At 36.2% G+C, this 17,411-nt stretch overlaps 1 protein-coding gene across 1 annotated transcript in view; it reads right to left on the bottom strand.

Moving 5' to 3' along the window:
- Nucleotides 1-17,411, bottom strand: part of ksr2 (kinase suppressor of ras 2) — a 181,771-nt gene that overhangs the window by 43,491 nt on the left and 120,869 nt on the right. Inside the window, exon 7 of the mRNA XM_038293576.1 lies at nucleotides 1,053-1,122. Coding sequence (XP_038149504.1) covers nucleotides 1,053-1,122 — 70 coding nt within the window. The remainder of the gene's footprint in view (nucleotides 1-1,052; nucleotides 1,123-17,411) is intronic.

Genomic DNA, 17,411 nt, shown 5'->3' with positions numbered 1-17,411 from the left:
CAGCTTTCAATTAATGTTTTTTTTTACACTTAAATATTCTAAATATTGATTTCATTAATGATGATCAAACCTGGTGCCATATCAAAAATAACTTTTTGATAGGTTCTGGAAACTGTGAGTAATCACAGTATTCCTGACAGAGTTTAACTAGTCATGCACAGACCTGTAGAATAGAGCACACCCCTTACACAGTACCTGTCTGCCATCATGAATATGCTTAAACAAGTCAAAAGCAACTTAATTAAAGTACATTATAAGACATGTTCTACAATTGGAGAAACTCCTAATATTCCAGCAGAATTACTCCAACTTGCTTAAAACTTTCAATTTCTTCTATAGCCACTCTCATACTGCCATTAGCAGACCTATACACGATTTACTAATTTTCATGGAATGCACCAAACCTGTTTGCACATCTTTTTATTTTCACATGCAATTATTGTATTCCATCGGCAACACGTATTGTACACTTGTTACATGTCTTTTTCTGTTTTTTATATGTATTTAGCACTCCTGATTTTGATTCTTTGAAGATCAGGACCCAAGAGGTTATCAGTGACTCCTCCAAGAGGTATAAGAGATAGAACAGCTACAGCACTGAATACCTTACTTGCACCAGTAGGCTTAGTCCTTATAATTCATTAATGGGAAAGAAACAGTGAAAACAGTTTCAATGTAAAAAGTAACCAAAATAATAAAAAAATAAAAACTCATCACACATTTACCAATAAAATCCTATTTTTTTCCCAAATAATATGCTGTGGATTAAAAAGACATTTTTTTTTTTAAGTTGATTTTTAGGTTCTATTATAAAAAGAAAACTCTTATTGAAGGTACAATTTCACATTATCAAAAGAAAACAACTTCTTGTGATGTTGACTTTTTGCTTGATAATCTGAAAAATTAAAATTTGTAAAAAAAAACCAAAAAAACAACAAAAAAAAACATGAACAAAGATCAAATCCTTTCAAAGTTATATTACATGTGTATTACATGTGTATTATGCAACAATTATATCCCAGATACAGCCCCCCAATGTCCCCCAGACCTACCTGTGTTTTATTGAGTTTCCCAGATCTCTTCGGGGAATCTGTGGGGACCAGCGAGGCACTGAAAGAGTGTCTACAGAGGAAAAAGGAAAGAGGAAGAATAAATTGTTTTAATTTCTTTTTTTTTTTCCTTTAAATGGTAATCGGACAGAAAACCTTTTAAGAATTGACTAAATGTCTAACATTTATAGTTAATTTAGTGTAAATGTCATATCCCAGTATGGATGTGCTGTTGTAGCAACCTTTAGGTCTCAGACTTAATCAGCACTTCAGACAAGACAATGCCATGTTCTCACTGTAAATGAGATGAATTGGTGATGTCCAAATTAGTGATAAAGTCAGTGGTTATAATACTGAAGGCAATGTGTTTATCAAATTTTCACAAAGCCAGGGCTGGCTTGTTACTCACATACCACATATTCTGTTTTTGTCTCAGGCTGCATTTAAATAAAGTGGCCCACATAGGATGACTAGATCTCAAAAAGACAAATGCGAGATACTTATGATGCTTATAAGGGAAGTGGCTTTTCCGTTGTGTGCTTCTTTTTTGACTAACAATGTTGCTTTACATCGCCCTCCCCTCTTATCAAAAATAAAAAAATTGGCAAATTTCAAAAAAAACCCTAAGAATCAACGGCCTCTCTCCCAATCCAGTTATAGATCATTTCACAGTCCTTGTTGTTGCTTTGTTTTAGTTCCTTTTACCATAGTTTCCATATATAAAAATCCTTTAGAGTATTGTTACCAGCCTGGTCATAATGTGGGACACTGGTGCAGCTCTGTGTGACAATGACTGCAGCTCTGCGTTCTTCACATTATGAAAGGCACCTGTGAATTTTTCATTTATTTTTTCTTTTGATGACTTGAAGCAATCAAATGCAGGACATTAATTTAGTCTGAGGCACCGCAGGACAGAAGTGGAAAAAAAAAAAAGCACAAATCAAGACATCTAGTCTCCCTGGGCCCACGGAGGTTTAAGGTATGTCCATTCTTGTAGATTAGATTTTAAACATTAATGGCTGCTTCCAAGTTAAACTAAATTATATTGACAAAAATAATGAATATTAATGAGTAGGCTCAATAGGGGAACAAAGACAGAATTGTTCAGGGGGCATTTCGGGTTGAAACTGAAATTGGAAGACACATCAAATGTCAACAGATAAGATGCAGACAAAGGTTTGAGGGTAAATAGCTTATTTAGCTAACTTAGGTTGAGTTTATGTATTTAGGTGGGTCATAAAAAGGAAGTTTGTTCTTGGTTCAGCCCCAGTTCCCAGTGTACATTGTTACCCCCCAATGTCTGTATACTCAGACTGAGCATAGATGTGCTGGCCTGGTAAAAAAAATTATCGATATATGTTTTCCACTTGTAACACTAATTGCTATATGAATAGATTTGTCAAAGTACAATGTGGAGAAATGAACTGTCCCAATAAATATAGATCCCGCTAAAGTCAGGGTCTCATCCAAACAATACGATTAGAATCTGTTTTTCTTGTAATCTTGACAGGAATTCTTTAACTATTATTTTAAGATGTTTTGTCAGTTCAGCATGAGGGGTTTCTATTTGTTGGTCTAGTGTATTGCATATTATTGGACGATATTTTACCAATTTATATTAAATCCTATTAAATATCCTATTAAATAATAATATTGTAAATGAATATACAATAAGAACACTACCATGGGTAGAAAAGGAAGTCCAAGGAGGTGCGCCAAATCCAGAAAGCCTTCAGTCTTACATACATCATTAGATAAAGGAACTTTACATGGATGTTTCTAGTCAAATTGGGAATAAAGCTTTACGTAAAAAACAAATATAAAGAAAAGTAACGCAGTTGTAGAAACCAGGTGAAGTTCTGCATTAGAAAAGCCAAAACATATGCTTATGTGTAAATTTTCATTAATCACACAGAATACACAAGAAGAAATACTGCATTTTTGTTAAACTCCAGGAGTTGGGTTGCATATATACATAATTTTACGCAAAAGATTTTGGAGTTCAGTATTACTCCTATGCTCCAGATAAGAATGTGAGAAGGTCTAAGAAACAAATTATCAACAGGACTTAACTATTCCTACCTCCTTTGCCATTGTCATTCTCTAGCTTTGATCTATTAAAGGAATCTGAACTGGCCACAAAATTATTCAGGTGAAAACTTTAGTGATGCCCTGACCTGAACTTTAAGAGCCACATTAAGGGCTGTTAACTGATAAACTATTTTTTATCAATAACTTTTTTTTCCTCTCTGTGACAACCAGTTTGCTATGAATAGCTCTTTCAGTTTAGGTCCCAAATGCTGCAAAGAGCTTGGCGTAAAAAAGTAACACCAGAGCTTAATGATAGAGAAGTTGATCGCTAGATTTTATAGCAAGTTTCATTAATTGGCCTTAGCTGTGAGGAAAGCAGAGCTAGAAATATGTTGGACGTAGCTGGAGAGACAAAATAAATGAATATGAAAGTAAATGTAAGGATGACTTTAACAATAACTTAAAGAGCATGAATAAACACTATTAGGCAAGTTTTCAAAAGATTAAGAGTTCCATTAAATACAAAGTAGCAGAAAACAGCATATTGTCTAACAAAATGACTAATAATATTTAAATCCTTCAACTATGTAAAGATGCACCTTAATGCCATAGAATAAAAAATCAACCATCTGTAGGATTTTGTGGTTTTTAGGTCTACTGCTTTTTATTGTGGCATTTACACTTCACTGTGTTTGACATTTAGGAAATTGTTATGTGTGAATTTAATAAAAGCAAAAATAAAACAAAAAAGCAACCACTTTTAATTTCAAGGTGTATTAGCAAACATGACTGTATGACAGAAACAATCAATAGCCGAATACCTCTCTATGGCGCACTCTTATAAGCATTAGGAAGGAGAGAAAAATCAAATCATTTGTGTAATACAAAACAATCTCTTTGTGGATTTACCAACAGGTATCGCTTGGTGACTGAGCTACATTTATGCCAGCTGTACACCATTGTGTTCACCTCCAGCTAATATAGAAAATCACAAAAAAAGTATTTCGCTTGGACCATTAGTGCCTGCAAAGATTGAGCTGCTCGGTGCCTAACCTCCTAATGACTGTTAAGTATTGCAGCCTACACAGCTGTATAAATGTACCCTGATGTGGGACTGTGCACTGAGCAAAGAATACCAGTGTTTTAATAACAAAATAACTATAGTATGCTGAAAAGTGTTGACAATGTCAGATTGCAAAGCTCACCATCCAAAATAACTGAGGTATTTCACTGTGCTTACAATGAATGCCCAATCATATCATTGCCCTATTTAGATGTATTTTTCCAGAATTCTTAACAGTTCTGCACAATGTAAGGTCCACCAATGCATATTTACTAAAAGATAAAACATAAAACAAGTTGAGCAGGCATGAATAAATGTTTGGTTAACAGCAGAGTTTAACTGGAAGTCTAGCTTATCTGAAGCAAATAATGAAGCTGTGGAAGCTGCAATACTCAAGACTATTGCACAGAATCAGATGGAACATTTTTTAAAAGGCACATTACAACAGTGTAGCACTCGACATATGAAACCGACTTCAAAGGGGATGCCTGAGTTGATCTAGAGTGAAGTGATGACTAGTTGACTGCACTAACCCATCCAAATTATCTTTTGTCTATGATTTCAAATTGCTATAAAAGCTCACAATGGTCGGCTAAACAAGTGTTACTAACAGGTCTGAAGCTTGAATCCCTACTAAGACTGATGATCAAAGCAAATCAGTGGTCAAATGCAGACGTAGCCAATCAAATATGAGGATAACTCTGAAAGCAAGCATTTAACTTTACTTAAAGGAATAGTACACCCAAAACATGATAAGCCTTCATTTTCTACTCACCCCCATGCTGAACAACCCTCTGGAGTACTTTTTTGATATCTCAAATGCATCTGGAGATCTGAGAGGCTTCTTGCTGTCTGCTGACATTCAAATAATGGAGGTCTATAGCGCCCAAGGCAGAAAGGTCCATAAAAGTCTACAAAAAACGTGTCAATATTCCTCCATACTGCTCGTCCAATGTATTCCAAGTGTCCTGAGTGGGTAGCGTCCATAATTTACTCGAAACGAAGTCATTTAGAATGTTTTTAGAGCATAAACAGTAGTGTATAGGATTTCCTAAAAGCGCGTTAACGAGTCTACGGAAACCGCGGCAGACCAAACCAGATGAAAGTGCGCATTCAGCGTCTGCTCTGCCGATAATGCAAGCGTAGAAGAAGAAATGTGCTGTTTACCTGTGCAAAGAAAGAAACAACGAAAGAAAAATGTCTGAGGACTTCAGTGTTGAGGAAGAGCATGAGTTCTTTGCCGAGCTGAATGCGCACTTTCATCTGGTTTGGTCTGCCGCGGTTTCCGTAGACTCGTGAACGCGCTTTTAGGAAATCCTATACACTGAGGTATTCACCAAGCCATTTGTCTTTATATATATATATATATATATATATATATATATATATATATATATATATATATATATATATGTATATATATATGTATATATATATATATATATATATATATATATATATATATATATATATATATATATATATATATATATATATAGAGAGAGAGAGAGCGAGAAGTATTCTACAACTCAGATTATATAAAACTTTTTGTTGATCGCTATGTAGATTTATTCATGGGTATTGTGAAACTTAATGAATGCCTGGAGCACATAACTTGGGGGAACTTAAGATTGTTGTGTTTCGTTATGAGTACAGAGTCTAACAACTAATCAGGGAAATGTAAAGCTATAAAAGTAAATAAATAAATAAATCTTCCCAGACCTTCGATTCTCTGTGCATAAAATGCCTGAAGTCCAGTAAACGGGACTCCATGAAATGAGATTGATTTAAACATGAACATTTCGTATGCAAAGACTATTCATTTTGTGAATTGGAAATGCTCTTATCTCTGTTATTTATTTATTTCAAAAAATTCAAGATAGAAATTCAACACAGACCAGAGTTACTTAACAAAAGAGCTCCAAAAACGATTAATATATTCATTTATTGCCTTCTACTCCATGGGGTGTAAAGAGGGACCTGCAGTATACAAAAAAAAAAAAAACTTCTGAGTTTTCACAGAACAATTTAAACTATTTAAAGTGACCATGAGTTGCTTTCCCTAACTTTTAAATTGGTTAGAACTGTACAAATTATAGTAATACCTCATTAACATTTGAAAAGTAACCCTTTAAAATCCATAGATTTATATACAAACATGAAGCAAATAGACAAAATACCGTATTTTCACGACCATAAGGCGCACCGGACTAAAAGGCGCAATCTCAGTTATGTGTCCCATTTCTGTATTTAACACACACATAAGGCGCACCGGACTATAGGGCGCGTTTTTTATATAAAGGTACATGTCCTCTCAGGTGGATTTTCTCACTTAAAAACATATTAAAACTACTTTATTCCCACTGATCACAGCAAATAAAGCTGCAAGGTGTATTTATTACAAAGTATTATTCAAACCTGGGAACCAGCCGTGAGAGACACATCGCTGATGACACAGGGCTGCGATTACTCCTCTGATACAGTTTATTGACGCATAAATTAACATAAAACATAGGCAGGATAATAATCTGGATGAACTGACTGCAATGATTACATTTTCAGGTGGACTTTCTCACTCAAAAAGATTTAGATTATTTAGATGAAAAAACACCTGCGGAGGTGAGCCCTGATGCGCTGCGGCCCAGAGGCTGGTGTTGAATTAAGTTTTCAGGTAGAAAAATAGAGCGGGAGCAAAACTGAGTATGATTGTGCTTTATTCAAGTATTTATTACAGAGTATTAATCAAACCCATCAAAGTCCTCATCCTCTGTTTCTGAATTAAACAGCTGCGCTAAATCCGACATGCCAGTTTCCCCTTCTGCGCTGTCAGTCACTTTCCGTGCAGCGCAGCTCCTCAGAAATAATGCCGGCTTTTGCGAAAGCTTGAACAACAGAGCCAGCAGACACGTAGTAGTCCAAGCATCTACAATCCATCCGCAAACGGTGGCGTAATCTGCCCGGCGCTGCCTTCCATTTATCATGAAACTGTGGTCTCAGTCTGTCATCCATCGCTCCCACGCCGCTCGCAGCCTTACTGTGAACGGCCGCTTCGATGTCGAGCGGTGGAAGCTCCTTTGTCAGACCCCCGGGATAACGGCGAGCACAGCGTTAATTTGATTCATCTTTTTTTCACATCGGCTGTGAGATGGGCACGCAGCGATGGTGATGCGTGGAAAAAAATACCTAGTCTTCTCACATACACCTGCCTCAGCCACGCATCCACCGAGCCTTTTCATTTGCGTTAATATCATCAGAGCGCTGTCTGTCTCGCTGCCAGCTCCCAGATCAGCTTCTCTGATTGGTTGATGCGGCGCGTCCAGCAGCAAAACTTAAATTTTTCCATCTGAGCTGCAGCAGCGCTTAAACGCTCCCGACGTGCTGCACCAAAACGCGCTGCGGGACCTTTTGCTGTGCCTATACCCGCGTCAACCATTGACTTTGCATGTAAACTCGCTGCTTCTGCTGCACCTGCTGGGTCCGGTTCACACTGATGTCGAGCGGTTGAACAGCGAGCACAGGGTTAATTTGTTTCCCCATGTTTTTCACATCAGCTGTGAGATGGGCACGCATGGAGTTACATATTAACAGCGATGGTGAGGGGTGGAAAAAAAACACCTGGTCTCCTTACATTCAGCCACTCTTTCATCATCTCCTCAATGAGGTGGTCTCAAAAGTCGCAGTTACAACACACATAGGGCGCACCGCACCATAGGGCGCACCGCACATTTTGAGGGAAAAAAAAGACGTTTAAGTGCGCCTTATAGTCGTGAAAATACGGTACCTGAACCTTCAGAGGCAGACAAAAACAGCAACAATGTCAGCGTTCTGTCACCTAAAAAACATCTCCAGTATTAAAGGAAAAATGTCTCAGCAGGAAAAAAACAAACAAAAACAGATTAATATGTTCATATTTAATAGAATTGATTACTGGGATGATGTCTTTACAGGTCTAACTAAAAAGTTAACCTGACAGCTGCAGTTAAAACAGAATTCCACTGCCAATGTCCTCACAAAACTACAAAAATTGATCACATCACCCCAATATTAGTCCTTAAGGTGCGTTAACAACGCACACAAACTCATCAAAAGTTTTGCAGGTCTTGTCTGCTTTTGCTTGCCTTGATATTTGGATGGCCAGCGAAACAATTACATATGGCAGGTGAATTTGCTCTGCGTCCTACATCATGCAATCTGCTAATAGTTGGTTTCACCTAATCATAGCCACATGGGTAGCAAAATGAAATGTGCTCCACAAATTTAACAAAACATGCTTTTTTTCTTGGACTTTTCTTGAAGTTAAACGTAATGAGATTAACTACAAACTATGAAAACTGATGTTCTTACTGTAACAGGCAAAATTACAAAAATGGGATGCACTTGTAATAAAGGATGTTAGATGCAGAAACCAGGATTTACGTAGCGTTTTACAGTATTACAAAAAAAAATAAATACCAACAATGGACCTAATGACTCCCTTTTCAGAGACACAGGCCAGTATCGCGTATTACAGGCCAACAAAGACCTCAACAACTCTCCATTACTAAGGGATGGACCTGTCCTGTCAGTTCAATTTGCACGTTTTCTGTGCCATAACAAGGCTTTGTTGGGCTACTATATAAAGCTTGCAGCTCAACACTAATCCTGGATGGGAAGCGAAACATCTTTACACTTGGAAAACAAAGTTCAGTGGTTTATTTTTTATGTTTTTAACATATGTGGAATGACTATGACCTTGATGGCTGAGGATAATTAAGGTAGTAGGAATAAATGTAGATTAAATAAACCTGGCATCTGAAGGAGAAAATTAGGCCAACATACTGTACGTTTGCTGAGATTGCCTGGTTTGTGGCAACGTCAACTTTGTGTGTCAATATGTCATAAATACAGTGATTTCTAGTTTTGACCTGGTGGTTCCCTGTAGATACAAAGTTTGTTACTAAATAAAAGCACAATTAAATGGAGAGAAAACCCAGCTAGATATTTAGTTTTAATCATCACAGCTGTGTTCTCAAACCATTCCAGTTCTCAGATACATTCATTTGAACTTCAAACCAAAACACCATCTGCCCAATACAATCATGGCCCTCTCAGTATTGAGTATAGACAACTTTATAATCATCTATGAAAAATGCGTTGCTGATATTTAATCTTGTAAGAGTTTAATCAATTTGATTAATTGATTAGCGGGTTGCTAATATTTACCAGCTGTAGACAATGATAATATAATGTCTCTGGTGCCATAGAGCATTTCCTGATTCCTGAAACTCCCTTCCTCTGCTCCACCTCCAGTCTCTCTAGAGGCTTGATGTCTTCTCTCTGCACTCCGATACATTGCTTAATTACACTCAATCATTCCTGTAACCTAATAGAAAGGGGAACTGACATCATCTGGCTTTTGTTGGCCTGGCTGGCAACTGGCAGCTGACTTGACCTGTCACCAACAAGGCTGGAGCTACTTATCATGCTGTATGTGTATGAGTGTGCTGTTGACATTATCTTCAACAAGACTTTTTAAAGAGTACTGCTACTTCTGCAGTGAGTGGCTGGATCTTCATTGGATGGCAAGGGACTTAATAAAAAGACACATGATTCATAAATATCTTATTTATATCATATACTGTAGGGACATTTAAAGGATCTTATATAAAGTTAAAGTTCTAACAAGGAACCTCATTTTTTATTGTCATCTCAGCTCTTTTTCAACATAGTGATCCTACTTAAACTAGTCTTTAGGTCTTGCAGTTTTTAGTTTTTAAAGGCCTGTATATATACTCTATCTGATCCTTCTTTCTAATAATCCAGAAGTGATTTAGTCTAACAGTTAAATAGTTGTGGTAGTTTTTAATTGAAATATTACAGATTTATTCAGGAAGGAAAAAATATATATATTTTCAGTAGCGTTTATTTATCTTTATTGTCACAGTGTTTATATCACTAGTTCTAAAAATAAACAAATCTGTTGCTAAGCTGTTGGTAAGCAGCCTACTTTGTTAGCAAGTATGGTGTTTTTGTATGTTTGTTTTTTGATGCAACTGGTACAACAAAATCCACCATAAAGAAAGGCTTAAATAACAAAGATTTTAATGAAACAAAAAGAAACAGCATTGCAACCTTTCATTCACTTGTTTAGCAAATGATAGCACATGTGTTTTGAACATTTACAAGAGCAATTTCTACAAAATATGTTTGTCCTTGCAATGGTTTGTACTTGTTTTGCTGAATCTAAGCTTTAAAAAAAAGAATAGACTTCACATACGTTGAATAAAAAAATAACTTTTTTTGAAAAATAAATCATCAAATTAGCATAGAAAGTTATTTTCCGTGCATTAACTTTCATTAAAAAAATGTAAGTATTAACTCAAAAAAAAAAAATAGTTTAGTTTTAGAAGTGCAAGCTTTATACCTTATAGATATAAAATCAAAACACCCTGCAGCTATAAAGGGAGAGCTTTTCTAGCCCATATTGGATGGCAGAATGTAAATGTGCTTTATTCTTTGTTAGATATTTAAAAAATCTTCACCTCACAAGTATGCAGCTATGTGATAATAACAAAAAGAAAAAGTGAAAATCAGTTGATACGAATATTTCTAAATGTATCTGAAAATTATTTTGTCTCATTTATTTTAACCTGATAATAATTTGAGGACAAAATATATCCAGGAATTTCAATGAGTTGTCTTCATGTTAATACTTGGTCTCCTTTAATATAAGGTATTGGGAAACTTACTATAAAAGTCAATTTAATGAACAAACATTAAACTGTTAAGAAAACACACAAATGACCCAACATTCCTACACTAATGACGTATAAAGAAAAAAATGAAAGAAAATTTAAAACTCACATATTATCTGCACTGAGTTTATGCATGTAAGCTATTGTTTGTGTGACAGATGAGCCTGTAGGAGTTTAAAAACCCCAAGGCGCCAGACAACGGTGGCCTCCTCCATCTTCTCCCATTTGTTCTCAGCCTAATTAAGCCAAGGCTTACTTGGCCCTCCCTCCTCCACAGACTTGTCAAAAGACACACACCATGGCACGGGGTTAAGAATGATTGTGTGTTTTGTTGTACTAATTTCTGAGCTTAAAAGGGAAGTGCAAACTAAATACAGAACACATTTTTCTGTATGTGTGTGGGTTAAAATCAGTATTGCAGTTTTGTGTATAAGTAAGATTTAAAGAGACAACCCGAGTCTAAGAGCCTTTTCAGAGCTGAGTGTCGTTTATTTGAACCCTAACTGAATTGATTCCACTGCTGAATGAGTGACAAACTTCACTTTCTGACAACGAAGGTAACATAATGTGAAGGTAAAATTACACAATTTAAATAAATAAAACCATCATCAGATCCTATTACACACATATTCATAAAAGAAAAAAAATATTTCACAATTTAAAGAAAAGTCTAAATAAAACCTAATAAATACTTATGAAAATTGATGAGTTTATAATTGGCTCAATCTTGGGAAACAAAAAAGTGAGCAATGCCAAACTTGACTCTACAGCTTATGAAATAAGCTTGCATAAATATATCAACAAAAGTTTTAGAAATAAAGATATCCATATCCATATACTGGGATACTCAGAGCATAAGAAAAACTCGGCAGGACTGTAAAATTATGTGGGGGCGTTTGCTGCACAATGTGCTGTATTATTTTACATGAGTATTATATATCAGGGATATTTTACAGGCTATTGCACACCATATTCATAATGCTTTCCATCTATGTATTTTAATGAGTCTGTCCACAGAGCGAAATAAAACATTCAAATAAGCAGCAAAGCACAAACTCAGAATGGGGTTGAAAATAGACTTTTTTCCCCCTCTCTCTCCCTGTGTAAGGTGAAAAATAGTCTGATGAACAAGAGACAAAGCCAGGTTGCTCAGTTGCTATAGCAGCAGTTACACGCCGATCAGCCCTTTCGCAGAATGTTATGCTATCATCTTTGACAAACAGAACACAGGCTTTCACATTTAGAGATGTCACTGATTTTTATTTTTTAAAACAAAGATAATAACATATACATGGCTGAAAAAAAGCAATCATAGTTGATGAAACGTGTATCCTATATATAGTGGGAGTCCTTTGACACTTGGGCTTTATGCGTGCCAATAAAATGGAGGTAGGGACAGTTAAACAGATGATGTCTGGAGGCTATGAAGAGACTTCCAGAGTGAGGGGACATTGAGAGACAAAGAGCCTCTGTAGGAGTGAACTGAGCTACAAATAAGGCAACATTTGGTCATAAAGGAGCTGAGGGTTGGTAAGTGACACAGTACAGCTTTGGTAGGAAAATCATATTTATAAAAACTACAAAGGGGAAAGCTACTGTTCACCTTATGTAAATGTTTGCGCGGAACTTCTTAATCTCTCATTAACTTTATAATTAACAATTTCACTCTATATTAGTTCAAATAAACTGAAAACAAACGTTTCCAAGTATGAATATTGTTATCGAAAGATTTTGCAACTATACACATTTCCTTAAATACAATTTTAGCTGGTCAAATTATGCAAAATTAACTAAAGCACTGACTTAGATTAGTGTTGAAAACACACACACAAAAAAACATAATTACAGACACTAGAATAGAGTATTTTTAGTACTAGAAGCAGAGAATGTTAAATGAATATTTGTTAAAGTTCACAGTGCATGTTTGACAATGTTTTTAAGAAAACTGTTTTCAAGGAAATGGTCAGCACACAGAAGGGAAGGAAAAGCAAAACAGTTCCACATACGATTTGATCATCCAAGAAACTAACAACTGACGAGGGCTTCACTCTGGCATGAGTCTGTAGCGCTGTTGTCTTGGAGGCAGGTTATCTTGGGTTCAATTATTGCCTGGGGTCTTTCTCCATGGAGTTTGCATGTTCTCCCTATATGTGCGTAGTTTCTCTCTGGGTACTACAGCTTCCTCCCACATTTAAAACACATGAGCTCTAGGTTGATTGGTTTTTCTAAATTGCCCCTAGGTGTGAGTGTTTATGGTTGTTTGTCTATGTGTTAATGACTGGGGGCCTGTCTAGGGTAAACTTTGCTTTTTCACTCATAGACTGCTGGAGATAGGCACCAGCACCCCTGCAGAATATGGATGAATATCCCGAGGCATGTTAAACCAAATAACTTTATCAGACAGGTTAATATGAAATACACAATTTCAGCACAAGTACAGTTGTACTCTATAGTATATGCCCAGTACATAATATTCAGAATTCTGCATCAAAGAAAATAAACACAATTTATACAAACCAATGACCAAGGAAAGAGAAAGGTCATTTGATCAAAAATCAGTGATGGGAGACAGGGACGTGCATATTTCAGACGGGGAAAGCAGGTGATTTGAGAAGTAAAAAGGCACAACGTTTGTCAATATATGAGAGTCCATTTCCCTTAATTTAACCACTTCAAATGATATCCTGAATTATTTGGAATCTAAACAAGGAACTATTAATTAACATCACTATCCCCCAAAAGTTTCCCTCTATCCTGTAAAGGTCAATAGACAGCTGAGTCTGGACCCAATACATAATTTTTCTGCCCAATGCCATGCACTTGCATCAAGTGGATTTTCATCCTACTAAAATGTTCAGGACCACTTAAACTGTAGCATATTTAAAATGATTGCTGAAATGTCATCTGCAACACATAATAGAAATAGATAATTTCTGCTATTCAAGCTGTTGGAGATTACTTAATAAACCACAAGCTAGCTGACCTTGAATATGCAGACACATATTGCATCAAGTCATGAGCAAAGCATCCTTACTGCTTTGTTGGATTGATACCAGAGTTAACAGATCTTCTGAGTCTGCTCTATAGTTCTTCATTTGGCTTGTTTTCTGAGTTATTTAAAGCGATTATAATGCAAGAAAGGGCCTCCAATGTGGCACCAGATTTGGTTGCTAGGAGACCTGTGATGCAACTGCAAATCAGTATTGCAAGGTTAAAGAGAGCATGCAACGTCATTGGAACACATGTAGAAATACAGAAGAGTGAGCAGTGCAAAAACCGCTTGAAGAACATTTAAGCCATTTATATCCACAAGTACACACTTGCAGACTCCCACACTCTCTTTCCCTCCCTCTCTGTTACCATCTTGCGCATGTCCATATTAGCTTTCGAGCAGGTGTGCTGGTAAAATGCCAGAACTAGATTTCCAAGTGGACACAAGGCATCATCACAACCCAGGGTGTCTGTCTAATCCAGTTGTGTGGGCTCAAACAGCCTCAGGCACAAGAGGTGAATTGCTCACAAATAAATATATCTCTATAGTCACCATAACCTTTCAGAACCAAATAAAAATTATTTATATCATAAAAAAAATATATTGTGTTTTACCAACTTGGGGAATCACTGATGATCAAAGTCTGCATTTGTGGGGGTCGTTGCTTGGCAGCTCTCATTTGGAAGATGGTGAATATTATTTCAAAGCCTTGTATAAATCTGAACAGACAATGTGGATTAAATTATACCCACATTAGACCTTTAGAGAACTATTTCAATCATTGAGTGTGTCTATGAAATTAGCAGTCTGCTGGAACATTGAAAGCACCAAAATGTTTAAAAAGGTTAAGAAAACAGCTATAGAAACATAAGCTATAATTATAAAGATAAACTTAATGCAGTTTGATGATGACAAATTACATTGCAAAAAATGACAACTTACGTTGCAAAATAAGAAAGATACCATGAAAAAAACATCTACTGTGTCCCCACTTTTATATGTTAAATATTGATGAACCTTAAAAAAAGAACAAAGGGGTAGAAAATATATTCTTTGGACAAAAATTTGTGTTGACAGAAACAGCAATGCTGTTTTGTTAAGGCATACTGTTTTAGAACTTTAACTGCGTCTTATGATGAAAAAGAAAACATGTTTAAAAATAAAAAGTTGACAGAAATGAGCCTAGGTGGAAGTTCAACTGATTAAACTGATTACTTACCCTCATCCGCCTCCGACACAAGCTAATCAGCTTTGAACCACACTTCTCTTAAAGCCCAATCAGCATTCAGAGTTTATCTTAAAAGGTCTGTCGCTATGTCTGACTTCGATTAAGATGACCCCGATTTAAACCACCTCCAACCCCTCCTCCACCATCATAGCTAAAGCTTCATCAGAGTGTCATTCCTCCCGGAATCTTACTGCGTTCCCTGTCTCATCTCAACGCGTCCAGCAGAAGACCGCCATGTTGAGCCTGGTTCTGCCAGAGGTTTCTTCCAAATAGGGAGTTTTTTCTCTCCACTGTCGCTTAATTTTTGGTCATAGACAGTCTCAAGCAACCTGTGTTATCCAAGCTAGACTTCCATCTTCCAGGTCCCTGAGTGAAGCTCTAGTATCAGCTCACAGAGTCCACTGGATCTCTCCAAACAGCTTAAGCATACCGTCTCACCAATCAGCAGCTATGGACCGACCAACTTCATCTGTCTCCACCCCACCACCAGTTTCAGGCTTGGGTGGCAAACATCCCTCTTCTTTGCTCCTGTTCATGCATATCAAACACAGTCTGAAGGCCAAAGAATAAAGTAATTTTATCACTAAAAATCATCTAAATGTATTTTTCTATGTGAGTTTATGAGATGGAAATTGTACAAAGCAGATACTTTGGTTAATAATTCTAAAAACAACACCTATCTTGCAATGGACTAACTCAAGGTTCTCAGAAACAAACCCTGATAGCAATATCAAATTCTAAAAAAAGGGATGCAAATCCCACTTAGCTACAGATGAAGGGATCAATGCTAATTTCAACATGAATTAGAAGACTTTTCTCCCTATGGTTGCTATTCTTACCATGAGGCTACTGAAGGCAGTTGTCTGCATGCAGCATTTCTTCTAGTTCTAAAGAAACCAAATTTGGTGTTCCGTTCTTAAATACATTCTACCCAATTTTCTTTATTCTAATACTCCCAGAGACAGTTATCTATGCACAACTGATAAGATTTATGAATAATAAAAGGTTTCAAACGACTAAGTCTGCTTTTACAGCACACAGACACAGCTACTGGCATATGAGTAATGACCTACACCTTAATGCAGATAGGGAAGATTGCTCAATTTCGTTTCTTAGATTCTTTATTACTGTCAATCACAGAGTGATTCTGTATCTTTTGAATTTCAGGGATGTAATAAATGAGCTAATTCTAAGCTTATAATAATCAAAGTTTTCGAACTGAATATTCTCCATCTCTCATACTTTGCCTTCTCAACTCTGTTTTCTTAAGGCGTACTGTTTTAGAACCTGATTTTATCATAGTTGCATTTAGAAGTGTATAAATTATTCAGCTTGATCAACCATGACCAGTGACTGATCTGCAAGAATATCCAAGATTTCAGTTTTTATCAATGAAACAAACAGTAAATAGAAAACTTGTTGATTTTTAATCTACCAGAGCATTTTGAGGAATCTGAAGCTTTAAAAACATTTAGAGGTGCCTGCTCATTTAAGCTGCATTTAAAAGTTAACATGATGACTATGCAAAAAAAATGTGTGTAGAGGAGCTGTTCTGTGTTATCCTTTGGGGCTTTCTTCTTCTGCCTTTCATGGATTATAATGTGAAAATTATGCTAGCCTTTTAGAAATATTAGAGTCCCAGCAAGAATCGAAATTTTCTAAGAAACAAATAAGAAATAGATATTTGCAGTAATAAATACTGCCCATTCTAAAAGCTAATATAACTTCTTAAACACTTTGAAAATGTGATCTCTGTTGTTTTAACGGTAAAAAATATATATAGTTCCATGGCTGAGGAGCCAATTAAAAAAATAGTTTTTCTCAAAAAGATCGAGTAAAATTTTGGCTTGAAAAACATAACCTGCAAATACTGTTGACAAATTACAAGTTACAAAATCATAAAAAAAAAACATATTTTGCATAAATGGCTTTTGCCATAAATATTCTAGCACAAATGCACAGTACATAGAAAAGCAGTGTCTTTGTTGACCGTCTGCTGAATCTGCCAAAAATGGCCTAAAACATAATAGTTCTTCTATACTGGATGAAAATCTTAATTAAATGTTCACTCTATTGTAAGCTATATTTTACTGCCTGGAGAGATGTAGATGAGTGAGCCTGAACACAGCAGTGGAGCTGTCAGAAAATCGAATCAACCATGTGTGGGGCCTTTCAAGAGGTACGTCTCAATTCCAAATGGAGCACTTGAGTGTCATTCTTTGTGACCAATAAAACAGGCAAACAACAGCGACCTCCATAATTATTCACACTCATGGCTTGATGACAGTCATTGTCATGAAGGTGGGCACAACCA

Source organism: Cyprinodon tularosa, unplaced genomic scaffold (assembly GCF_016077235.1).
Source record: "Cyprinodon tularosa strain WSP-4 unplaced genomic scaffold, ASM1607723v1 ctg109, whole genome shotgun sequence".
NCBI classification, from domain to species: Eukaryota; Metazoa; Chordata; class Actinopteri; order Cyprinodontiformes; family Cyprinodontidae; genus Cyprinodon; species Cyprinodon tularosa.
Note: the sequence above shows the minus strand (reverse complement) of the source record. Positions and strands in the feature narration are given on the sequence as shown.